This window comes from Phyllostomus discolor, chromosome 3 (genome assembly GCF_004126475.2).
Source record: "Phyllostomus discolor isolate MPI-MPIP mPhyDis1 chromosome 3, mPhyDis1.pri.v3, whole genome shotgun sequence".
NCBI classification, from domain to species: Eukaryota; Metazoa; Chordata; class Mammalia; order Chiroptera; family Phyllostomidae; genus Phyllostomus; species Phyllostomus discolor.
The window spans coordinates 6,043,227-6,068,885 of NC_040905.2; the positions used below are offsets into that span (position 1 = coordinate 6,043,227).

General features: G+C 48.5%; 1 protein-coding gene across 1 annotated transcript in view; it reads left to right on the forward strand.

Annotated features, from left to right (window-relative positions):
- Positions 1–414: 414 nt before the first annotated feature.
- The window catches only part of PAIP1 (poly(A) binding protein interacting protein 1), a 30,299-nt gene continuing 5,054 nt past the window's right edge, over positions 415–25,659 (forward strand). Inside the window, exons 1-9 of the mRNA XM_028518482.2 lie at positions 415–614; positions 1,372–1,525; positions 9,467–9,653; positions 13,484–13,596; positions 16,922–17,033; positions 18,640–18,765; positions 22,208–22,314; positions 22,779–22,896; positions 23,611–23,665. Of these exons, the coding sequence (XP_028374283.1) occupies positions 587–614; positions 1,372–1,525; positions 9,467–9,653; positions 13,484–13,596; positions 16,922–17,033; positions 18,640–18,765; positions 22,208–22,314; positions 22,779–22,896; positions 23,611–23,665 (1,000 nt within the window). The 5' untranslated portion in view covers positions 415–586. The remainder of the gene's footprint in view (positions 615–1,371; positions 1,526–9,466; positions 9,654–13,483; positions 13,597–16,921; positions 17,034–18,639; positions 18,766–22,207; positions 22,315–22,778; positions 22,897–23,610; positions 23,666–25,659) is intronic.

Below are 25,659 nucleotides of genomic sequence, written 5' to 3' on the forward strand. Positions count from 1 at the left end.
CCCACGGGTGAGCCACACACCTGCGCGCCCACCGAGGTGCGCGTCCGCGAGCCCGGGCGCCGGCCCCACGCCCCTCCCCCCGCGTTTTTATTTTCCCGGCCTCAACCGTCGGCCTCGCGCGCGTCTTCGGAGAACCACGGCGCAGGGAGGGCCCGCCCGGGGTAAGCGACCCCGTCCCCGCGCCCGGCCCCCGCGGCGGGGAGGACGGTCGGGTCCCGGGCGCCGCCCGCCGCGGGTCCTGCTGGGCCGCGGCCGCAGTTCTGTCGCGAGCGGAGCGGCCGCGGCGGACGCGCCGGGGGCCTCCGGGCCGCGGGGGGCCGCTGTGACCCGCCGGGGCCCCGCAGCGCCGGAGGCGGGGTAGCGGGCTCCAGGGGCGAGTCGGCGAGGCGGCGAGCGGCGAGGGCGGGCGCTCGGCGGCGGGGGTTGCAGCTGCCGTCCGCTCCTCGCGCGGCGCGGACGACCGAGCGGGGCCGGCCGCCCCCCGTTCCATGAGGCCCGAGTGAGCGCGCGGCCCGCGGCGCCTCCCCGCGTCCTCCCCCCAGCGCAGAGCTGCGCGGCGCCGCGGCTCCGGAGCAGCAGGCGGAGCATGTCGGACGGTTTCGATCGGGCCCCAGGTGCTGGTCGGGGCCGCGGCCGGGGCCTGGGCCGCGGAGGGGGCGGGCCTGAGGGCGGCGGTTTCCCGAACGGAGCGGGGCCTGCGGAGCGGACGGGGCAGCCGCCGCCGCCGCCGCCGCAGCCCAAAGCCCCGGGCTTCCAGCAGCCGCCGCCGCTGCGCCAGCCCAGGACGGCCCCGCCGCCAGGGGCCCACTGCGAGCTCCCCGCCGGCCCCCCGCGGCCCGCGCCGCTCCCAGGTACGGAGCCGCGCCGCCCCGGGCCCCGGGCCTCCGGGCCCCCCGCGCGCGCGGTGTCCCCTTGCCCCGCCCCCCCGCAAGCGGCCCCGAGGGCCCGGGGTTTCTGGTGGGGACGGCCCGCGCGGGTCCGGAAGGTGGCTGCGGGACTCCTTTGTGCGCCCCGCGGGGGAGGGGCCGCGCGCGGGCTGCGAGCGCGGCGGCCCGGGGAGGAAGTAGCCCGTCGCCGCCCCTTCCCCAGCCCTGCGAGGGGACATCTTGGGGGAGCCAGCAACCACCTTTCCCTCACCGACTCTTGTAGAAGGAGAGCACCCCCGAGCATCTGCGAGGGGAGCAGGCCTGTCCCTAAATGAGCCAGGGCAAGTCTATTGTTCCTTTTTTGCAGGCTCTCTGCCCCCATCCTAGCTCTTGTGTAACTCTTAAAAACCGGTCCTTCTCAAATGGCTTTTCGCTGCACAGTAAGTTACTGAACAAAGGTATGAATGCATCTAACGCCCCCCCCCCTTTTTTTTTCCTTCCTCAGAACAAGAGAGACCCCAGGACAGTGTTTCTCAGCAGAACTCGGAGTCAGCGATGGCTAAGCCCCAGGTGGTGGTGGCTCCTGTATTAATGTCCAAGCTGTCTGCGAACGCCCCTGAATTTTACCCTTCAGGTTATTCTAATTACACAGTGAGTACGCCCTCTATTACAACTCTAGGCTAATGTGACTGGATAATATGGTTATTGCTTCATCAGTCAGGGTATACTGCTGTTTTCTGTACTGCACGTAAAAAAACCTGAATTCGTGGAACTCAAGAGGAAACAAAACTGATTCAGGAATGGATTTTGTGGTTATATTCAGGGCATCGGTGGAAGGCGGAAGAGTAGACTCTCGTATCTGTTCTGTTCTCCGCTGTGTCCTCAGCATCTGCAGAGTCAGTCTCTAGGCTGGTAGAACTTGATGTAGGCAAGGACCGCCCACCTTCCATTTACAAAACAGAGACTTTTGCCCAGACTTTATGGACAACCTAAAAAATAGGGGCCCGACAAAGCTGATTTTCCATTTGAGTTTATAGCAAGACAGCGGCACATTCACTGGTAGATTTAGGGTAAATCAAAGTGGTTTTGAGGCTGACTAGTTTGTGTAGGTTTTTCAATGTTGAGAAGTACACATCTGGGCTCTTACATTAAAATAGAAGTGTTTCTGGTCCTGATGAACTCCTGTTGCGCAGAAGTGTTTAGGGGTTTTGGTAAAGTGTTTAGGTAGGTGTAAACAACTCTTGCAAGCTTTAATGTTGATCTTTGTCAAGACTTTTTAAAATTGGTCACATTTTTCTTCAGTACCAAGATGAAACAGCACAGTTGGGGTGGATAGAAAGGAATTTGTTCTGCTAAGTAAATGCATAGCAATTCATTGCAGATAAGTGGGGCAGGAACCATTCTGGATTGAAATAATGAATAGTTCAGCGTTAGTCCTGCCTTTCCTACCCCCTTAGTTTTGTCAACACAGAACTCATAGGGCAGTGCACATGAAGGCTAGCTCGAAGCCTTAGCACCCGGGCCCCCCATAGCCAGTCAAGAAAAGGAGCATTCTCGACATCCCGAAAGCCCCCTCTGTCTCCTGATATTCATGTCTCACTTCCATGCAACATCAGAACACATCCCTGTTGTGGCAGGTGATTGGAGATGACTTACCGTCATTGGTGGCTTACTCTACTGTGTGGCGTACCACAGTGCTGCTTGCCTTGAATGTCGGGGCAGCTTCCACTTTGGGGCTGTTATGAATAGGGCTGCTCTTCTTGGCCATGTCTTCATGGGTATTCACCCTTGCTTCCTTGTGGGATATACCAGGCAATGGAATTGCTGGGACCTAGGGTAGCCAGCTTTGGCAGAGACCGCCTGCTAGTTTTCCTGCAACGGCTCCTGTGGATGCTTGGAGAGGGGGATTTCCAGGTGCTCTGCTTGCTTGGCCGCACTTGGTATCTTCTGTTTTTTAAGTTGAGCCAATTTAGTGTGTGTGTGTGTGTGTGTGTGTGATATCTAGTTGTGATTTTAATTTGTATTTACCCAGTAACTAATGGTAGCACATCTTTTTTGTTACTTTTTTTTTTCTTTGCTTCCACATTTGAGAGGAAGTACGGAGAAGCTGTATTCCGTGCTTTAGAAACTCCACACTTTGGGAAAAGCTTCGGGGCTGGAAGGGGGGGAAACGTAGGCGTAGCAGACAAAGCCATTTATTTGGGTCCAGAGGAGCTGTCAGTCCTGTAAAGTGGAAGTTGAGAGCAGGCTGAGCTCTTGCCAGAAGATTGTATGTGGCCCAGAGACGAAAGGAGCCATCATCGGAGAGCTGCGAGTAGTTGAATAGACTCAGGGGTGCTCACCTTCTGACGGCACGGAGATCCCCATCCGTTTATGACTCCCTGTCGACTGAGCTACCTCGTGATAGGAGGGATGCTGGTTTTTCGCAGTTTTACGTAGTTCAGGTGACTCCTGGGCTGGCGGAGGAGCAGTGGGCTGAGCTGCATCAGGCCGCTCACGTGGAGCCGCTGTCATCTTCAGGCATTCCTCGGTGACCTCCAGCACGGCTGCCCTGCCCAGTTCTCCAGAACGGACTGCAAGCTGGCAGGCAGCCTGTGGCTCACGTGTAGCCTGTAGGCGTGCTGCCTTTGGTCCTGTTTTTTATTTTTTCAAAGGATTTTTTAGCCCTGGCTGGTGTGGCTCTGGAACGAGCACCAGCCTGCAAACCAGGTCACCTGTTTGATTCCCAGTTGTGGTTCAGGCCTAGGTTGCCCGGTCCCTCGTTGGGGGCGTGTAAGAGGCGGCCAATAAATATTTCTCCCACACATTGATGTTTCTCTCCGTCCCTTTCTCCTTCCCTTCCCCTCTCTCTGAAAATAAATAAATAAAATATTTTTAAAACGATCTTTAATAAGTTACCAACACTTAAATTAGATAGTGCCCATCTGAATTTTCTGGTTTCCCTTGAAATCGAAAGATCGGTCTTACTGGACTATTATTTTGGTAGAACCTGGCTGAATAGAGGCAGCCCCTTTAGATGGAGTGTGTGAGCTCTGATTCACTCACTGACTTACCTCGTTTATTTGTAATACACCTGGGTTTCATCAGCACTCAGGTTTGCTGCCCTGCTCTGGCATAGTCTCTGGCCTTTGCCCTTTAACCGTCCGTCAAGGCTAAGCTTACGTTTTCTATAATCCCCTAGTCCCCTAACTCTTGGGAGAAGGTCTTGCTGTGAGGGAAACTTCTCCTTACAGTAGCCGTGATCCCAAGTTAGCTGCAGTCACTCACTCACGTGACAGCAGTTGAATACGTATCCTGAGCCAAGCGCTGGGGGTACAGCAGTGAACAGACGGGACAAAACTTCCTCCATTGTGGAGCCTCTGTCCTGGTGGTCTCCATCCAGGCTTGGTCTCCAGAAGCCCCCTGAGTCTGCCTTCACTGGACACGCACCCCCGCTGCTGGGTGTCCTGAGCCGAACCTGCTCTCGAGAGAGCGTGCTGTTTCTAACAGCCGACATCACAGGGTTTCGCTGTGCTTTCTCGACCTTTCCGACACCCTGGGCCCTTTCGTCATCAGTCCTTCTCTTCACCGCTAGAATGTCCTGCTCTCTCTGATCCCTCTCCCCGGCCACTGCTGCTGCTCAGAGAAACGAGTGCATCTCAAACAGTTAACCACAGTTCATTGACGAGAACCAGAAATTCCACCTAGGAATTCACGGGGAATTTATCACGAGACAAAATTCACACACACACACACACACACACGAGTCCCAGCTTTTTTCTAAGAACATGCGCTTTCAAGTTGCTGCCCAGTTTTCCTCTGCCTTTTGGTAGTAATGTTCCCCGAAATGTAAAGTTAGCTATTCACGGTGGGTGCTGCAACTGTTCCCCGACTGTTCAGACCTCTGCGCACCGATCCCCCTCATTGTACTGGTACTGTTGTGGGGACGCTTACTGGCGCCCTCGGCTTTAAAACCTGTGGTCCTCCCGACCCTCGTCCTGGGCTCTGTTGACCCCGGGGTGATCTGTGGGTTTCACTGAGTCGCAGTGTGCCCGGCCCTGTGCTGGGTGCTAAGGGTACGGCTTCAGCCTCTCACGGTCCCTCTTAGTTTTGGGGGAACTGAACATTCAGGGTGATAACTTTTACCTTCACCTTCCCTCTCTGGGCGGGGTCTCGTGCACTCTGGGGACCCTGTGGCCGGCCTTCTCTCAGATTTCAGCCTGTGAAACTCTCTGCCACCTTCGATGCTGTCAGCACCTCTTCTCACGGGCTAGGGTCCTCTCTTCACTCCCCACCTTGCAGCCCCTTCCTTCCGCGGTCTCGGTGGGCCTTCTGTCCATCTCACTGGCTCATCTGACCGTGGCCTGCCTCCCTCCCTGCCTGCCGGTAACTCCGAGGTCTGATTTTTCCTCTGAACTCCGTGCCTCGTTTCCTTTTGCTTTGACTTCTTCGTAAGGATCTCCCATCCAAACTCCAATATAAAAAAGAATTCATCTCCTGCAAACCTCCCCTGATGTTTTCATATCCCGACTAGCTGCTCGGGCTCCACAGCCTTGGTGGTACATCCTCGCCTTTCTCCTTCATATTCTGGACACTGCAATCCCGTCAGCTAAAGTACAGTTGACCCTAGAGCAACGTGAGGGGTGCGGATGCTGGCCCCGGCACGGTCGAAAATCCATGTATAACTTTGATTCCCCCCAAAACTCAGTGGTCCCTCAGTATCTTCAGGGGATTGGTTCCAGGACCCATGCGGCTACCAAAATCCACGGATGCTCACGTCCCCTCTATAAAATGCTCTATAGTCAACCCTCTCCATCCCCGGACATCCCAACTGCAGATTCAAAACAGAACAGCGGTTCGTCAGAAAAAAAGCTCCTGCGTGTAGGCGGACCCGCGCAGTTCAAACCTGCGTGCAGGGGTCCGCGGTCGTCGTGACGACGCCAGCCTCTGCGGGTCTGCTCGGCCGCCTTTCCCCCCACCGCTCTGCACTGGGTTCCCGATCCGGCAGTGTGCTCCCGGCACCTCCTCGGGGGTGATGCGTTTTCTGACTGACATCCCTCCTAACCTCTCGTCGCCGAGTTCTTCCTAAGAAAAGCAAATAAACGTAAATGCTCCTCGGTCTGGAAGCCGTGCAGGTCCACACGGACGACCGGAGAAACCCGGCACCGGCGAACCGGCGCGAGCTCGCACTCGCCTGCCTCCGGTAGCTCGGAACCCCGGCCCTGACTCCCGTTCCGCTCTACACAGAGCAGCTCTGCTTTCATCTTCAGAATTAATGTTTCTGTTGCTAGTCCTCGCCCCAGGACGTTTTTTCATTGCTTTTAGAGAGAGAGGAAGGCGAGGCGTAGAGAGGGCCCGAGAGAGAAACAAACAGATTGGTTGCCTCCTCCTAGGCGCCCTGGCTGGGAATCGAACCTGCGACCTTTCAGTCTGTGGGGAACAATGTTCCAGTCAACTGAGCCACGCCAGCCAGCCAGGGCTCAGATTTTCTTAAAAAGAGAGTTTTGCCTATTAAAAAAAAAAGATTAAAATTAATGATCTAAACTACTCCTGTATTTTGCCACAGTGAATGACATTTGATAGAAACCATTAGGAAATTAATACCTTCAGCTAGGACCCGTAGACTTCCCGCTTTTCATCATCAGTAATAATGGGATACTGCAGGTCTGTAGCAACTCTTAACTACATATATCAAAAGCTTAACTTGGGTTTTAATTGTAAAATCTCCACATGTATATGGTTAATATTAAATGTATTATTTAATGTACGTATTTATAATGTGTGACTACTTTCACAGTTTCATAATAAATGATCATATTTATAACAATTTTCTTTTTTAATATATTTTTTAATGTTTTGGTATTTTTTAAAAGATTTTATTTATTTATTTTTAGAGAGACAAGGGAGGGAGAAAGAGAGAGAGAGAGAGAAACATCAGTGTGTGGTTGGTTGCTGGGGGCTATGGCCTGCAACCCAGGCATGTGCCCTGGCTGGGAATCGAACCTGCGATGCTTTGGTTCACAGCCCGAGCTCAATCCACTGAGCTACGCCAGCCAAGGCACAAACAATTCTTTACAGGTCACTACTATTATCCCTTGTTTATCTTTCCAGAAGTTCATTACCTATAAGTCTCTTTTAAACAAAAATTATACTAAAATACAGTTCTTGATTCTCTTTTCATTTAACGCTATATTGGTGATATGTCTGTGTTGATATTTGTAAATCTTGTTTCCTTCACTGTCTATGTGATATTCCATATATAGAGATCTAAGGTGCTGTATTTAACTACTTCCTTGCTGATGGATTGTTAGATGAATTTTGGCGCTGAGTGTCTTTGTACTTACATTGAAGATGGCTTTTGAGATTCTTTGTTGGTTGGTTGCACAGCACAGAGGGTAGAAGACAGGTGGTGTTCTGTGCTCAGTTCTAGCTCTGTGACTGCGCGTAGGTGGCATGGTCCTTCCTGGCTGAGCCTTCCCCAACAGCCACACCCTGGGTCTTGCCCGCCCCCCACCCTCCGCTGCCTTTCTAGGAAATGCGTGAGTGTGTTTCCCGTCACCCTCCACCATCTCCCTGTCTCTCTGATTGCTCATTAGCTCCCACCCCCTCCTTGGTTTCTGTGTTCTGGCCTTTCTCTCTCTCGAAGGCGTCAGGCAAGCACCTCTCTCCGTGGGGCCTCTTTCTGTTTCAGTTTCTGTGTCACCTCTTTGGGATCCTTCCCCGACCATTTTTTTTTTTCATAGTGTATCTCGCTATCTGAATAATGCCCCCCATCACGGAATATCAGATACGTGGAGGAGGACCTTGTCCCCTCTGTCCATGGCCTGACAGTGCCCCCCCCACCCACGCCGAGAGCCGTCCACACCCGCACGGTTCTGAGTGAGTGACGTGCGTGCAACTGGTGCCGCCGCCGGTGACCTGACCAGTCGGAGCACCATCCCCGGTTCCGAGCAGTAGTTTCTTCTCACTCTGCTTCTTACACTGCAGCCCTCTTCGGTAGGACGGCAAGGCAGCTCCATTCGGCCTACGTTTCCGTCTTTAACTGGAAGTCAAAAGTGTATTTGTTCAGCACTCAGTGCCTTACTCTGTGCTGGTCTGGTCACTGGGTCACTGGTTAACTTACTCATTAACTCTCTTCACTGATCAACTCGTTTACTGGTGACCCTCAGTCACACGTCTGTTGGTGATTCGTGGATTTGAATTGTATCAACACTAATTAAGTTAATGTTGCTTAACTTGGATTCAGGTGTGTGGGGGGGTGTGCGTGAGAGAGAGCAAACAAACGTGATGTGTGAGTGTGCCTGCTCTTCTCAGAGAACACGGAGCGTGACTTAGGCCCACGGGTCTGCTAGGGTTTCCTGGTGCCTCGTGGCATGTTACGTATGAGCTTAGTGTCTAGAGATAAAGAAAAAATAAGCACCAGGGCCTCGGAGTGGTGGTCAGCAACACTGGAGAAGCAATTTTCTGGGTCAGTTTTTCCATCAAGATTGTCCATCTCCAGAAGGGAGCTTTTTTTACCTAAGAAGAATTCTGACAAAAAGGTGTGTTTTTTTTTTCTTTGTGCACTCTCTGACTTAGAACTTAACCCTTTCTGTAGTCGTAATTCTAATCCTTTCATACTGGTTTCTCATTTGACTCCTTTTGGAAAGGGGTAAATTTTATCAAGTAACGTGGCTGCTGTTAGAGCATGACTGTTGAGTACGCTTCAGGGCGCTTTGGGTGGGATCCACACGTCGAGACTGTAAGCTGGCGCTCTCATCAGCTACCTTTTGCAGTGCTCACCTGCTCGGCCTCTTGCCATTAATTAAAAGGTTGGGAACCTCCAAAGGCGATGGTGGTGGATATAATGGTTGGAAACTACTGCTCTCGAGGTTGGCTTGGAACCTGGGTATGACACTGGTACACTGGGATGAACTTTTATAGTCACTTACCTGTATGTGTTTCCCTGTCCTTGGGCATTAACAGATAGATGACAAACTTACTTTTTCCGATTGGAAGTTGTCGAATACCTACCTGAGAGTGGAGAGTGGTGTAGTGCATCCACCTGGCCTGGTCAGTCGGCTTCATGTGGCCATTCTCAGTTCTGTATCCGTGGCCCCACCTCCCCTCCCACTGCAAACCCTGGGTCTTACTGTATCCATAAATAGATTAAAGTCTTAATTTTGATATTGGTATTATAGCAAAACATTGGTTTAAACTTCATTTCTCAGCCATCTTGTAAGTCCACCAGGGATGAGAAGACAGTTCCCTGCCCAACTGGATGGGACCCTCTGTTACAACATTTTGGCCATGGGACAAGGAAGAAGAATAGTTCACTGGACTTAATTTTATTGAAGAAAATAACACATTTTATCATAAGAAGGATTCCTTAAAAAATTATCTGTTGGCCCTGACCCGGTAGCTGGGTTGACTAGAGCATTATCGCAATACGCCAAGGTTGTGGGTTTGATCCCTGGTCAGGGCACATACGAGAATCAACCAATGAATGCATCCGTAAGCTGGAAACACTTTCATATCAGTTTAAAAAAAATCAGTTTGTGCTAGGGACATCTCAACTTGAAGCTTCCTCCTGTCTCTTTTAGCCAGTTGCATGGATTAAAACTTTTTTTTTAACTTTGTAGGACTGCCTATGAGGATGGTTGTGAGGACTACCCCACTCTGTCAGAGTACGTTCAGGATTTCTTGAACCACCTGACGGAGCAGCCTGGCAGTTTTGAGACCGACATTGAGCAGTTTGCAGAGACCCTGAACAGCTGGGTCACGACTGACGATGCTTTGCAGGAACTCGTGGAACTCATCTACCAACAGGTGGGTTGGCTGATAGCACGTGGCATGTGGTGATGGTCATCCGGTGGCCTCCTTGAAGCCCAAGGGTAGCAGCTGTTCCTTGAGGGAGGACAGGTTCATGGTCACCCGCCTGCACACTCGTTAACTCTTGATGGTTCACGGGAGCTTTTAAGTGCGTGTTGCAGGAAACTCTTGTCAGTAGGGCCCCAGGGCTGGAGCCGGACGGCAGATCCACCTGTGTGGCCGGGGCTCCGAACAGGCCGTAGGGAGGCGCTTTGAGCATTCGTGAGGAAGGTCCCTAAGCATCAGCCTTTCCCATCCCTTTCTGTTTTGTGGGGCCTGAGATTGACAGTACATTAAAAGGACCACAGTCTTTTCTCCTAGGTGTTGAATAATACAGCATTATTGCAGTCGGGCAGGAAAAAGACGGGAGAATTTTCTTGCCTTATAAATGAGTCCTTTCAAAAATAATCCGAATCACAGAGCACCCTGTCTTGTTTCAACATTTCTGCTTGTATATAAAATTTTCAACAATTCACATCTTCATTCCTTGAAAGTCTAATGCCCAGGTTGGTTTTTCACACAGTTTCGTGTTGAGCCTAGCACACCATCACTGATACGTCACTGCTCTTTTAAGAGGGGAACATCGACAACCCTGGATTTTTTCAGACGTTTAAGGTCCTGTGAGGCCGGCCAAAACCGAGGAGGAAAGGAACGCAAATAGATCCTTTTGTGTTCGTTGGGTCCCCGCTAGGGGATCAGCTCGGACTCGGAATGTGGGGACGGTCGCGAGAGTGGGTGGGTTGGCGTGTTTGCCACGTGACGCCTCATTTGACTGCGTTTCCGGTTTGTCCTGGGTTGTTCCTGGGCCCCCAGTATATTGCAGCGCAGCAGTTTCCAACTTTTTTTGTCTCCTGGCACCTGTGAACTCATCATCACTGCAGTTCTGCGGCACACCAAAAAATATGTTTTGTCGATATGACAAAAAATAGCTGTAACTCTGATTCATTCACACCAGATGGCTGTTGTGGTGTTGGCCGTTGTCATTTTTTTGACGACCTAAGGGAAAAGAGGTCATTGCCCCTAAGTAGTGGGGTACCGCACGTTTCACAATGTCCTGCACCGCTCTGGCTGAGAACCGTCCTAGCCTGCTCCTCGGGTGTCCGGGAGTGCCTGGGACGTCAGGGACGGGGCCGCTCTGTTTGTCCCGGTACCCGCGCTCCGCCTCTGAATGGGGTGAAAGGAATGCGAGGTAAGACAATGGAAGACTTACGCTGACTCCTTACCTGCCGAGTCTCAGCTGTTCGGTGGGCCGCCCGATCCTAGTGCTTCGGGGCTGGGGGGAAGGGCTGTGAACCGACCAACTGTGGCGGCTGTGCCTGTCTCAGAGCCAGTTCTTCAGACATGTATGTGCTCAGTATTCAGTGTTAACATTCCATGACCAGTGATGCACAGATTTACCAACAGTTCTTACATTTCTTTTTCTTCTTTATAAGAAGATCTTACTTGTTTTTAGAGAGAGTAGAAAGGGGAAAAGGTAGAGAAACATCAGTGTGTGAGAGAAACATCAATGGGTTGCGTCTCAGCCTGCAACCCAGGCATGTGCCCTAACCGGGAATTGAACCGGCAACCTTCTGGTTCACAGGCCGGTGTTCAATCCACTGAGCCACATGAGCCAGGGCTGAACAGTTCTTAAATTTCACTGAGGGAATTAACTCATAGCAACTAACAAAGGAAGACCTATTATGGGGAAGAAAAGAAAATGACGGTAAATATCCATGTTCAACTTTGGTTCCTCCCCAGATACCACTACAGTGGCAGTACGGGGTTTTTGGAGGCCAAAGCCTGTGAGGACTGGGAGGGGAGAGGGGGTGGAAAGCCCAGTTCGGAGGCTGGAAAGCAGGAGGGGTGAGTGGTAACGGACTTGGCAGATCTAAGTTGAATTCCAGACCAGTGAGGATAGCTGAGAATCTCCCTGGTTTGTGATGCAGAATTTCAGAAAGACTCTAGGATCTAAAGGAATGAGGCAAAAAGATTGCAAGAAAATCTAAAAAAAAATTAGACCCTCTAGATAACGTTTGTACCAAGTAGCCAATTTAAAGTTTTACTGGAACCGTTCTTGAGAAGTTATGAAGAAGGTACTCCAGCAAAGCAGGAATTCAGCCAAGGACAACGACGTGGGGACTAGGAAACGGGGAGTTTTATGGAAGTGTGTGCCATCCAGGCGGTGGTGACAGGCGGTCACAAGAGAGTGGCCACGGGCACAGCCCTCCGGGGGCCGGCCTCACTGGGATGGGGCAGATGCTCCGGGAAGACCCCCTGGTGAGGTGAGCACAAGGGCTGAGAAATTTATGGACTAGTGAGTTTAAGAATGAATCAGTGAGAAGTGCATAAAAAACAAAGTACTAGGAAAACAACTGGGTGTCTAGGTAAAATAGTTGTACACAAAAGCTATAAATGGAAACACTAAAATGGTGATATTACCGTATTGGTAGATGCAAGGACGGGAGAACAGTGGAATGGCCTGAGGTTACGTGGGGTGGAAACTGAATGCTCATCTTGCATGGTGGGAAACTAGTCAGAAGTAGTGTCTCAACTGGAGGATCATGGCTCATGCAGGGGTGAAAACCTTTGACCTGCGAGAATTGAGGGCGGTTGTCCGTGGGAGTCAAAGCGAGGGGTAGTCAGGGAGCGGGACCCTGCAGGCACCGGCCTTGTAGAGCTTCCTGACTTTCAGTTGCGTGCGGCGATCTTTAAAGTAAACCAGGAGCGGGCAGTGCCGCTAATGAGAAGAGTATAATTTGTAATTCCAAGTCTTCTGTGGTATCAGACACACAGTCATGATGCCAGGAGAAGCCAGTCTTTCTCGAGAAATGCCGAGGGCCCCGGATGAGCAAGGTGATGATTAGAAATGAAATGATCTAGTAATTATAAAGGACTTTACACCAGTGATGCTGACCACTCGACGCGTAGTGAATGTGCCTGCTCCTTCCTCAGTGGTTGTGCGGCATTACTCTGATGCCCACTATATGTATCTATAGATATAGATATATCTTAACCGTGAAGTTAGATGGCGTTTCTAAGGTTACCACAGCTAGTGAACAGACCAGCATGGGGTCAGAAGGGTGTCAGGCCGTTCGTGAGATGCAGATTCTGGTTAACTATCTTTGTGGCCTCGGCCAGGTCCCTTAACTTCTCGAGGTGTATTGTCTTTGCCTAACATGTAGTAGTGAACTCTGTCCTCTGCTATTTAAAAACTACAAAATGAAAGTTAAACTTCTTGAGCACTACTTTGGCAATATCATACAGTCTTTGAGATACCGTGTTTTCTCACTCTTATTTTTTTCAAATGGCTTATTTGTTTTAGTTTTCTATTTACCCCCAAGTGTTTTTGGAGTGTTGTTCAAGTATTACTCTCTCGCATCGGGTACCATTAATCACCTCTTTAGGAGTCAGGAAACCGAAGCTCAGGGAGGTTAGTGAAGTCCGGTCACGAAGCACAGGCCTGGGAACCTCTTTGTGGGTGCCCAGGTGCCAGAGTCGGTGCCTGCGGTTGTTGAGAAACAGCACAGATCGGTAGTTTGGCAGACACTCTGGTTCATAATTGGCACTATGCAGCTGGGTACATGTACAGATTTTGTGCAAAAATGGGTTCTTATAAAGAGATTAAGTGTCTGTTTGTTTTCAGGTAAATGATGGGGAGAACTTACCTTAAACCTTTTTCTTTGTACTTGAACTGGTTCTTGGTATAAGGATGGGGGAGTCGAAATGGTTTTTTTCCTCTCTGAAATGTTGCTGTTTGCATTTATGACAATGCGTCTGTGTCATACAAAACTTTTTCTTTTTGAAAGGCTACGTCTATTCCAAATTTCTCCTACATGGGAGCTCGCCTGTGCAATTACCTGTCCCATCATCTGACAATTAGCTCACAGAGTGGCACCTTCCGCCAATTGCTGCTTCAAAGGTCAGTGTGAATATATGACATTAAAGGAAAGCTGCTTTTAAAGGAGCTAGAATTTGACTGTTCCTTTTTTCCCCAAGACTGTACGGTGTAGGAAGTTGCGGGGAGAAAAAGAACAGACCCTGCGTACTTGTGCAGTGTTAAACGTTCATAGTTGTTTGTATCAGTCTTTTCTGCAGTGGTCTCCACCTTCGGTTTTGTGCTTAAAACAGCCTTTCCTTTCCCAAGTTCATGAAAAAAGATCACATATGTATTTCTTTGTACTTTTATACTTTGGGTTTGAGCCAGGATCTGATTTATTTATTGCCGTGTGTGGCCAGTTTTTCCCACACCACTTTTTTGAAGGACCCATTTCCCTACCGATTTGAACTGCTTGCTGCCTTTATCACACTGTATCCTTCTATTTGGGTTTTGATGCTGGACTTCCATTATTTTCCACTCGTCACTTGTTTTATCACCATACTGTTTAAAAGTACATTAGCTGTTTTTTTTTTTAAGATTTTATTTATGTATTTTCAGAGAGAGGGAAAGGGAGAGAAAGAAACATCAATGTGTAGTTGCCTCTTGAGTGCCCCCTACTGGGGACCTGGCCCGCAACCCAGGCATGTGCTCTGACTGGGAATTGAACCAGGGACCCTTTGGTTCGCAGGCCAGTATTCAATCCACTGAATCATACCAGCCAGGAGTAGAAAGTACGTTAGTTTTTTAAAGATACTTTTAATGGTTGCAAAATACTCCACTGTGTGGTTAAGCTGCACTGGAACAGGGTAAAGATTCCAGAAGCCACTTCAGACACACTTGGAAATCAAGCTTTAGACGAAGGTGGTGCTTCAGACGCACAGGTGTGAGATAAGCCGTGCTGCTGACACGGCTGGCTGGCTAAGTCGGTTGGGCAGAACGCAAAGCCAAGATGGGCTCCTGCCCCTTCACACCAAAATGTATTTCAGATGTATGAGAGATCTGAGTAAAAGTGAAACGGCAAATAGCAGGAGGAAAATTGGCAAACAAAAATCTTAGATTGGTAAAGCCCTTTTAAGTAAGATATGATACCCGTCTTGGCCTTAAAGTAAAGATGAAACCGTTTTACACATAGTGTGTAATATCTTGGGGGGTCATAAACTTATGAACTAAAGTAAAAATAAGAAAATATATAACACACGGTGATTCGCTCATTTACTTAATATGAAAAGAGAGGCCTCTTAGGAATGAGTAAGAAAAAGACCAGTATTTTAATAGAAATGTTTGGAATGGCTCAGAATAGGGCAGGTACAGTTTGGGAAAATATAAATGACAAGGTTTAAAAAGATAACTGACCTTCCCTGTAAGAACCACAAATTAAAGCTTCTGGAAAGATGTGAGGGTGGGCCCTTCCGGGGCAGATGGCAGAGAGGCCGGCGTGCCCTGTCAGGGCTGCTCACCCTGCCCTGCCCTGAGATGGGCGAAGCCCCTGCCCCCCACTCAGGGAGATTCCCATGTAATGGGCTGAACCCGAGCCCCAGCTTGGTTTCCAGAGCTGTTGGAGTGAGCCTCCGGTGTACCCCTGGTCGAGAACCCCTCTCCCGACTCTCTTCCTCTCTGCCCACGTGTGCTTCTGCAGTGGCGACACTGTCGAAGAGGTTCACGTGGAGAAATGCAAATCGTATCACCAGAGAGAAGCAGGACACAATCTGTCACCTAACCTAGAAATACGCACACTCGAAACAGACAGAAGTTACCTTCACAGCAGTTACCTTTGGGTTGCAGTGACTTTGTTCTTTATTTTTCCCTGTTTTAGCCTTTCTGAAATAACCATGCTTTCATAATTGAAACTCTATAGCTTGAAAAGGTTCAGGTTCTTTCCTTTCACCTAGATGATCAATAATGTACATGAGTAGGAATTTGCTTTTGCACACACATTCACCTGTCTTAATGTAAAATAGTCACAGTGTTTATAAAACAAAAGGTCATTGCATCAAAGATGTTACCTGCAAAGTCGTAAAAGTAAAAACAGATAAAGGAGGGCAGGCATAAGGTGCTTGGATAACTGAATTGGCGTTATTTCACTGACCCTTTCCACTGTTAAACGCAGTGTTCTATTTAGAGCTATGCCACCTTTTTCCCCGATGAGGAGTTACTACTACGCACGAGCAGGTAGTGAACACCTCTGTATCGGACTCGTACAGAAGGTGGGCTCGTCCGATAGAACTTGGAAGCACTGGACTCAGCCACAGAGGCACGCAGTAAGCTGTGTTAGGGTTTGTCTGTGGTTGATTCATAAACTGGCCCAAGGAAAATTCTTGGTCAAGGAGTGACTTTTTTTTTTTTTCTTTTGACAAAAAATAGCAACCTAAACTGGTCCTTCATGAATGAAAGCCAGTCTCCATAAGCTCCTCCTTTGGTCTTTAAAAGAACTGTCAAGATCAGTTTTATAAAACACACAACTTTCCTGCTTATCACCACCTTAATAATGAAGATAAGAAAAAACATTTAACACTAAAATAGTAAGCAGTTTAAAAGTCCATTAAAAATTGGCATTAGCAGTAGCTGACTTCCTTATTCACTGACACAGGCAGTGACAGGCTTGTTGTGATGCATTTTCTTTATTTTATCCTTGCCCAAGGGCTCACTTATTGATCTGAGGGAGCAGGGAATGCTGCTCTGACTGGGGACCGAACCCGGGACCTTTGCAGTCTGTGGGTCAACACTCCAGCCGGCTGAACCACACCCATCAGGGATTGTTGTGATGATTTTAGAAATCTTGTAGGAACTGTGTCTGAAAAGCTCCAAGAAGACAGTTTCTTTTTGTTATTATGTAAGGTAAATGGACCAGGTCGGGGGAAAATAAGTTATTTGATGCTTTCAGTCTCTATTTAAAAATAGAGACCAAATTAATTGCTTTCTGTATGTCTGTTTTGGGGATTTTCACCTTATTTCTCCTCTGATTTATATAATGGAAATTACAAGGATACTGGACTTAATATGATCTGTTTTAAAGTTAATATATTCAGAAAGAGCAGACCATTTTACAGAGACTGCTTGGTTTTATAAAATCAGTGCCAGTATATATGAACCTCATGAAAACTTATGTTGTTTAAACTTATTACAGCTTGGTCTACTGGGTTTATTTTCTACTATTCTTACCAGTTTCTTAAAACTAGGCGTCTTAGTATGAAAAGACGATGCCCAGTCTGGCCTCTACGATGCACAGGCACACTTTTTGTCACGGCAAGGCTGGGTCATCTGAACTCGTCTCTGCTGCTCATGGACAGCCCAGCTGGCAGACGGTCATCTGGTTGGGCTATTTACGAAACAAAGCGGTGTGAGATTACAAAAGATTTATCTTTATTAGATGTCGGGCTGAATATGAACTTAAAGATCAAGCTGCAAAGGGGGATGAAGCCACGCGAAAACGATTCCATGCGTTTGTGCTCTTTCTGGGAGAACTTTATCTTAACCTGGAGGTGAGGAGACCTTTTCTTTTGATAAGTACTTTTGGGAACCGTGGGATCTCAGGAAGGGATTTGTGTTTGCACCATGCTTTTACAGCCTTAGGAGTGAAATGGGGGAGGGAGAACGAGGGGAGGGGGCAGAAACTAATGCTTCAGTGCCCACTCGTGGTGGCGTCCCAGGGGACATTTGTTTTCCTCTTTGTGGGCGAGGTGCTGGGAAGTGGTTTTAATTAAAGTCTCCACGTACTTGGGCAAAGCCACGGTGTCCGGTGCATGTTTAAGCTTTTCAAATGTAGACACTCATGCTCTTTGAATTCATGCATCAGGAACATTAGCACATAGCACGTTGACACTCAGGTGGTGGCGGAGAAGCAGCTCGACCTACAGGACACAAGGCTCGGAGCGGGGAGGTGGGGGGAGACGAGAGTCTCTGGGTTTTTCCACCTAATTCACCCAGACTAGTTCTTGGTCCTGTTACATGTTAATCTTCCGCATAAAATGCATTTGTACAAAGCGTACAGCTAAATTTATTTGTTAAATTGGTGGTTTACTTGAACATATGCTTGTTTTTGTTTTTAAGATTTTATTCATTTATATTTAGAGAGGGAAGGGAGGGAGAAAGAGAGCGAGAGAGAGAGAGAAACATCAATGTGCGGCTGCTGGGGGCCGTGGCCTGCAACCCAGGCATGTGCCCTGACTGGGAATCGAACCTGCGGCACTTTGGTTCGCAGCCCGCGCTCAATCCACTGAGCTCCGCCAGCCAGGGCAAACATATGCTTGTTAATAGGAAACTTAAGCGTTGGGTATTACTTTGTAATGGATTTGTGTGATTTGTGTTTTGACTAGTCTCAGGTACAGGTTTGTCTCTTTAAACCGTGCATTGAGGACCTAGTACCATCAACACCACTGAAAAGACACATGACCCACTACCAAATACATGTGTCAGTGCATCCAAAGGTCTGGGTCCAATCTAGGGCCTAATGGACTAATGCTTTTTATCCAAGGGGCTTATTTTATAAAATGTCACGTCTTAATCCTTTTCAGTTTGTTACATAAAGCAGAATGAGAGCGCGGTCTGAAGCGTGCCCTGCGTGGGCAGCCACTTTCGGAATGCCGCCGTGTTCCTCTTTGGAAGCGCCGGCGCTCTGTGTGGGGGGGGGCGGGGGCCCGGGGGGGGGGGGGGGTTGCGGACAGTGGACAGGTCAGGCATGGCTCTGCAACCCGAAACTCTTCCAGCTGGAGAGCCAAGACGTGTAAACCATTATCATGCAAAATCAGAGTATTTTAAAGTTACAAAAAGCAGAGTAAAATTGTGTGTTCCCCAAAAAGGTGGTAGCTTAATAAACTCGGGGTGCTTCATGAAGCAGTAACGTTCAAGGAGACTCACATTATCTGGACTGTGCGTTTGGTGTGATCAATGAAAATTTTTACCTATGGTTTACTAGTCTTGTTAGAAACGTAGTTACATGTGAGGTGAGTAGTTTTGTGAAGATATCTGCGTTGTTCCTATGATGTCTGTATTGTTTTAACATAAGATACCGACACTTCGTCAGACCACTTATATATCTGTGTTATGTGTTGGCATACTTGCTTTTTTTATTTTCTTCTGTCCCAAAAGATCAAAGGAACAAATGGGCAGGTTACCAGAGCAGACATTCTTCAGGCCGGTCTGCGGGAGCTCCTGAACGCCCTCTTCTCTAACCCTGTGGACGATAACTTAATTTGTGCGGTGAAGCTACTGAAGGTGGGTTTCACTTTTCTTTCCTTCAAGTGTCCTTGTTCTACTCCTTTCAGGTATAATTTGGAGGAAGTATGGTTCCTTTAAGGTAAATGCTGACATTTTACTTTCCTCTCCGATTTAATATTGGAAAGCAGTATGTACTTACGTAATGCAAGAAGCAGATTTTAGAAGCGGAAGGTGGAAACCCTTCACTCGACCCCTTCCTCTCCCGTGCTGTCGGCGTGCTCTCCTAAGCACGGTCTTACTGTGTCGGGGCTTGTCTTCACCACCTACCGAAGGTCTTGGGTCTTTGTGTGGCTTTGATCTTCTTTCTGCGGGAGCGTCCAGTATTCGTTGTTTACACGCACGCTGTTTGTCCATTCTGTCTCACGGCCGTTGGGTGTTTTCAGTTTGGTTATTTCTCTGTGGCACTGTCAGTGATCGTGTCTTTTTATGTGCGGTTACTTGTGAAGGTTAAATTCCTGCATGTAGGTTTGGTGGACCAGAGAGTGTGTGTGCCCTAATGTGATGAGTACACATGTTCCTTGACTTAGGGTGATGGGGTTACATCCCACTAAGCCCATGGTAAGCTGAAAATATTGTGTGTTGAAAATGCATTTAGTACACTTGACCTACCAACCAGCACAGCTATGGCCAGGCCTACCCTAAATGTGCTCAGAACACTTGTGTCAGGCTGCGTTGGCAGAATCGTGTAACGCACAGAAACACAGCAGGCTCCATTGCTCACCCCGTGATCAAGAACCTGCCCGGGAGGTGTGGCTCTCAGCCACTGCCCAAGAGGACCGTACCACGTATCACCAGCCTGGGGAAAGACCGGAATTCAGAGTAGTTTCTACTGGATGCTTACTGGTTTTGCACCGTTGCAAAGTTTAAAAAAATTCTAAAAATTGTAAATCTAACGTAAGTTGGGGGCCTTTGGTAATGCCAAATTTCCCTTCCACACACTGAGCCGGAGGGTATGCCCGCCAGCAGCGAGGGAGTGAACCGCTTCCCATCCACACCCTTCGCAGTGCGGGGTGCAGCCAGTCCTGGGTTGGGTTCTGTCGTAGGTGATGAGGGAAGATGAAAACCTCATTTCAGCTCGCATTTTCCCGATCACCAGTGAAGTGAAGCATTTCTTCATGTTTGTTACACATTTTTAGTTTCTGTGTATTACTTGTTTATATCCTTAACTCATCTTCTCCTGAAGTTTTTCATAGAAAGCTTTAATATTACTGCACTCTGCATGTATCAAAAAGTGACATATTAGACTTCCGGCCAAGACCGAGGCGTGGGTAGACACGCTGTGCCTCCTCGCACAACCAAAAGAAAGACAACCAACGAATTTAAAAACAAAAAACAACCAGAACTGACAGGAAATCAAACTGTATGGAAGTCTGACAACCAAGGAATAAAAGAGGAAACGTTTATCTAGACCGGTAGGAGGGGCGAAGTCGGGCAGCCAGGCGGAGAGGACTCTCGGCAAGGTGGCGGCTGGCCGACCCGCCGAGGCAGTGGCTTGCAGACAGGGCGGTCTGACATGCCCTTGCAGATAAACCGGGAGGGACAACTGGGGAGCGGGAAGGACCCACAACCCAGGGCCCCAGCGCCAGGAAATAGAGCCTCAAACCTCTGATTGAAAACACCTGTGGGGGTTGAGGCGGCAGCAGGAGAGACTCCCAACCTCGCAGGAGAGTTCGAAGAGACACCCACGGGGTCCTAGAATGTACACAAGCCCACCCACACGGGAATCAGCACCAGAAGGGCCCACTTTGTGCGGGGGAAGTGACTGAAATCCGGCAGAGAACAGACCAAGCGCCATTGTTCCCTCTCGGGCTCCGCCTCCCCCCTTCCCATGCAGCGTCACAACCCAGCGAATGGGTTGCCCTGCCCTGGTGATCACCTAAGGCTCTGCCCCTCATACGTAACAGACGCGTGGAGACAAAAAACATGGCCCAAGTGAAAGAACAGTTCAAAGCTCCATAAAAAATTCAACTCAGCGACAACAAGATAGCCAGCCTGTCAGATGCACAGTTCAGAAGACTGGTAGTCAGGATGCTCCAGGAACTCACTGGGTACTCCCACAACATAAAAAAGACCCAGGCAGCAATGAAGGTCGCATTATGTGAAATAAAGAAAAATCTACAGGGTACAAACAGTGATGGGAAGGAAACTTAGACTCAAATCAACAGTTTGGAGCAGGAGGAAGAAAGAAACATTCATCCAGAATAGGGTGAAAGAATAAGAATTTTAAGAAATGAGGAGAGGCTTAGGAACTTCCAGGACGTCTTGAAACGTTCCAACATCTGAATCAAAGGGATTCCAGAAGGAGAAGAGGAAAAGCAACAAATTGAAAACTTATTTGAATAAATAATGAAGGAGAACTTCCCCAATCTGGCAAAAAAAATACGCTTTCAGGAAGCTCAGAGAGTCCCAAAGAAGTTGGACCCAAGGAAGCACACACCAAGGCACATCATAACTAAGTTACCCAGGATTAAAGATAAGGAGAGAATCTTAAAAGCAGCAAGAGAAAAGGAGACAGTTACCTGCAAAGGAGTTCCCATAAGACTATCAGCTCATTCCTCAAAAGAAACCTTACAGGCAAGACGGGGCTGGAAAGAAGTGTTCGAAGTCATGAAAGGCAAGGACCTACATCCAAGATGACTGTATCCAGCAAAGCTTTCATTTAGAATGGAAGGGCAGATAAAGTGCTCTTTGTCTAAGGTCAAGTTAAAGGAGTTCATCATCACCCAGCCCTTATTACATGAAGTGTTAAAGGGACTTGTCTAAGAAAAAGAAGATAAAAAATATGAACAGTAAAATGACAACAAACTCACAACTATTAACAACTGAACCTAAAAAAAAACAAACTAAGCAAACAAGTAGAACAGGAACAGAATCACAGAAATGGAGATCACATGGTTATCAGTGGGGGCGTGGGACAGGGGGAGAGAGTGAGAAAAGGTACAGAGAATAAGTAACATAAATGGTAGGTAGAAAATAGACAGGGGGAGGGTAAGAATAGTATGGGAACTGTAGAAGCCAAAGAACTTACATGTACGACCCATGGGCATGAACTAAAGGGGGAGAATGCGGGTGGGAAGGGGTGTGCAGAGTGGAGGGGAATAAAGGGGGGAAATGGGATAACTAATAGCATAATCAATAAAATATATTAAAAAGTGACATACTGATTAAAATGTTATGGCCTATCTTAGTCATACAGGGTATATACCACATAGTCATTGACGCACAAAACCTGTGATTACAGTTCTGCTGCAGTTCCTTAATTCCTCTCAATCAAGAAAAACAGACGATATTGAGGTAACTGAGTATTAGATGGTAGAGAACACGCAATAGGGAATATTTAACTTGTTTAAAGAATGCTTGAATTGCTACTAATATATATTGAGAATATCTGTGGTTTATTGAATTCTTCATTTTACGGAAACTGTGGTTTTTTTTTCAGTTGACAGGGTCAGTTTTGGAAGATGCCTGGAAGGACAAAGGGAAGGTTGATATGGTGGAAATCATTCAGAGGATTGAGAATGTTGTCCTGGACGCGCACTGCAGCAGGTGGGAGGAGCAAGGGAGGCAGGCGGCACAGGTCCCGTCCTCACTTGTGCTGGGGGTGGTTTCTGTGATCAGCTGCAGCTGCCGGAACAATGGACACCTTACAGATTGCTCTACAGAAACGTTTTCTTCAGAGGCATAACGCTTTACCTGTGGCTTCTGCTCCCCGAGCCATTTCCCTTCAGTAACTCAGTAAATCTTTGGGCGACGTACTGTTATAAGGCACCATAGAAGTGTCTGCAGGATGGCCACTGTCTTTAAGAACCATCTAGTTAGTTACATGAAGCAAATTTCAAGTCTGTTTTTTTGAAAAAGTAATTATGTCCTTACAGGAAATGTGTAGAAAATGAAAGCACCGACTGTCCGGGTTAGGTTGACGGGTGGGTTTCAGGAGTCCGCGATGTTCTAGAGCCCGAGGACCCCTGCGGTGCACGCACTCTAACCCCTTTCCAACCCTCCGTCTGCAGAGACGTAAAGCAGATGCTCCTGAAGCTCGTGGAACTCCGGTCAAGTAACTGGGGCCGAGTCCACGTGACCTCAACATACAGAGAAGCAACACCCGAGAATGACCCTAACTATTTTATGGTATGCCAGCGTTTACGTGTTAAAGTTTGCTGATTGCTTGAATTCAGTTCCGGAAGTTTCTAGATCAGTTACAGAGAAAGTTGTTCCCAACGTGCAATGCCTGACACCTCTTCATGGGTGCAGTAGGGTCACGTGGTGGCCAGCAGAGCGGGTAGAGGGAGACACACGGAGTCCTCCCGGGAACGGGTGGGCCGGGAAGAGCCACCCAGTGGGGGGGGGAACTTGGCAAGGCTTGGGCTTGGGGGTGAGTATGGGATTCCAGGAGACGGTTTTTCCAGAGAATTCATAACAAAGCCCTGCATCTCGAGCTTTAGTTGGCGTGTTTTCATAAAGTAAATTCAGAAAATAAAAGTGGTTGCCGGGCCGGCGGTGCCCTGAAGCTCGAGATGTGCCTGGAAAGCGGCTCTAGCGGAATCCCTCCCAAACCTCAGCCTTGGGAGTTCTGAAAGAACAGAGTGGTGGGAGCCAGGTGTGAAGCCGCACGGCACGGCACGGTGCAGCGTGGGAACAAGGACCCGAGGGAATGCAGTCAGTCCCAGAGCCACAGACACTCCCAGTGACACGATGCGGGCGCCAGGAAGTCAGTGTTTCCGCTCCGGGTGCGCTGCGCTATCCCATGCACACGGTGCCTCCGGCCCGGCTTCCCTGGTGCCGGGCTTCCACAACCCCGACTGTGAGATGCTCACACACTTCTGTCGCTCTGCTCTACCCTAGAATGAACCCACGTTTTATACGCCTGACGGTGTTCCTTTCACTGCCGCTGACCCAGGTATGCTGTCTCGGTCCTTTTCCCGGGGGTTTTTTGTTTGTTTGTTTTGGTAAGATGGTAAATTACAGAAAACCGTACCTTCACCAGCACAAACCAGCTTTTTGAAGAGTTCGCTTCATCCTGAAACCCAGGGTAAAGGCTCATCGGATGTAGAGAACTCTGTGCAGTGACCACTGGGAACCATTCCCAGCGGGACATCTGGCTCAGTGGGTAGTGTCTTGTTGCTCTAACAGTAAAGAAGTGGAAGAGTCCCCCTAATTAGAAGAATTAAGGGTGACCGTTTTTATTTTGTATTTCCTCTAATATTTTGGTTTTATACTGTTTTAAACTTTGGGGTGATTAGAATGAAGGGGAAAGATGGCTCTAATTCGCTACATAGTCAGCAGCTTTCGTTAATGCAGGTTAATAGTTGCCGATACCAAGAATTATGGATGTCGTTAATCCTTGGTGGGTCAGAGTTAACAAAACCTACGTCCCTGCGTGCTTCCCCTTCCGGAGAGGGCGTTTGTAGAAGCCGTGCTTTCATTGCGATAAACGGGGCTGCAGTGTGAGCCACAGGGGGGCTGTTTCCACTCGGCACAAACCACAGCCAGCGGATGGTCAGCATTTCCCCGAGTGCCCTCTCTGGACAGCAGGCCCTGACCGTCTCGGCCTGTGGCACAAGGGGACAGAGAGGACTGGTTCCTCAGCTTTAAATTAAGAAACATTCAAAAAAAATGTAAAAACCACAAAAAACTGACCTGTTGGCGCACAGTCAAGATTAAACCAAGCTCACTTTGCCATACTACTGTGTGCCTTGGGTCTTTTTAAAGACATACAACCCTGTAGACAGTACTAAACCATTTCCCTTCGCAATGACCCTTCGCCCCCAAGTTCAAGCCTCCATCACTTCTCTCCCGAAGGTGATGACCATCCCTACTTTGTGTCACCGCGATGTCTCTTCACTTCGTGTGTGTCTGTAAACTGCTGGATTGACACACACAGTAGTTTTAATCCCAGTGCTGTCTTCATGTACCCTGCCTTCTGCAACTTATTTTTATTCAGTTTATTTTTCTTATTTGTCTGTGTTGATGGCTATAGCTTCGTTTCCTTTATTTTAAATGCCAAATAACACTCAGACTGCACCACAGTTTATAGATCCCCTGTGTGTGTGGGTGGGTGGTCAGGTGGTTCACACCTGTCCCTGCAGACAGTGCTGCGCAAACATCTTTAAGTCCTTGTGCACGTGCAGGAGTTTCTTTAGGGTCAGGAGGTAGAATTGTCGCGTTCTAGGCTGCTTGTGTCTTCAACTTCACTAACCGAAGTTTGGCTGCTTTTCAGGCAGTTACACCACTTGGTTTCCACAGCCCATGGGGTCCCGGTCTCATCTTGGCAGCACTTGTTACCAGGCCTAATTTTTGTCCGTCTGATTGTGTGAAATTGTGAGATTTTATCTTCTTGCTAATGGTACTGAATTTCTTTTCGTGTTTCTGTTGAACTTTGGATTTCTTCCTTGGAGAATTGCCTGCCTGTGTTCTTTGCCCATATTTCCATTGGGTCATTTGTTTTCCTGGTCGATTTGTAATTCCCCGCGTCGCCTAGGAAGTAATCCACAGTCGTGTTCCCATTTGTCTGAGCGCGAAGGAGCTTTGAGTTCAGTGTAAACTAAGTTATGTCTCCTTTGTGCTCCATGTGACTTGGTCTCCTCATTGCCATCAAATCCCATTTGCTTCTGTAAATCTTTTATTGTTTCATATTTAGGTCTTTAACCTGGCTGATTTTTATGTGTGGGATACAGTAGGAATTAAGTGTTTTTTCCACAGTCTTCATGTCAGCAGGTGTTGACTCATCCTTCCTCTTTCAGACAAAATGTTCCTGTGTCGTATACCATGTAACGCCCCTGTAAACTGTCTTATTCCTCTGTCTACATGTGTATCTTTCTTCTCTTTGTCTGAACACCAGCACCACGTTCTTAATTATTCTGATCTTGCTCATAAATCTTACAGTCTGGTAAG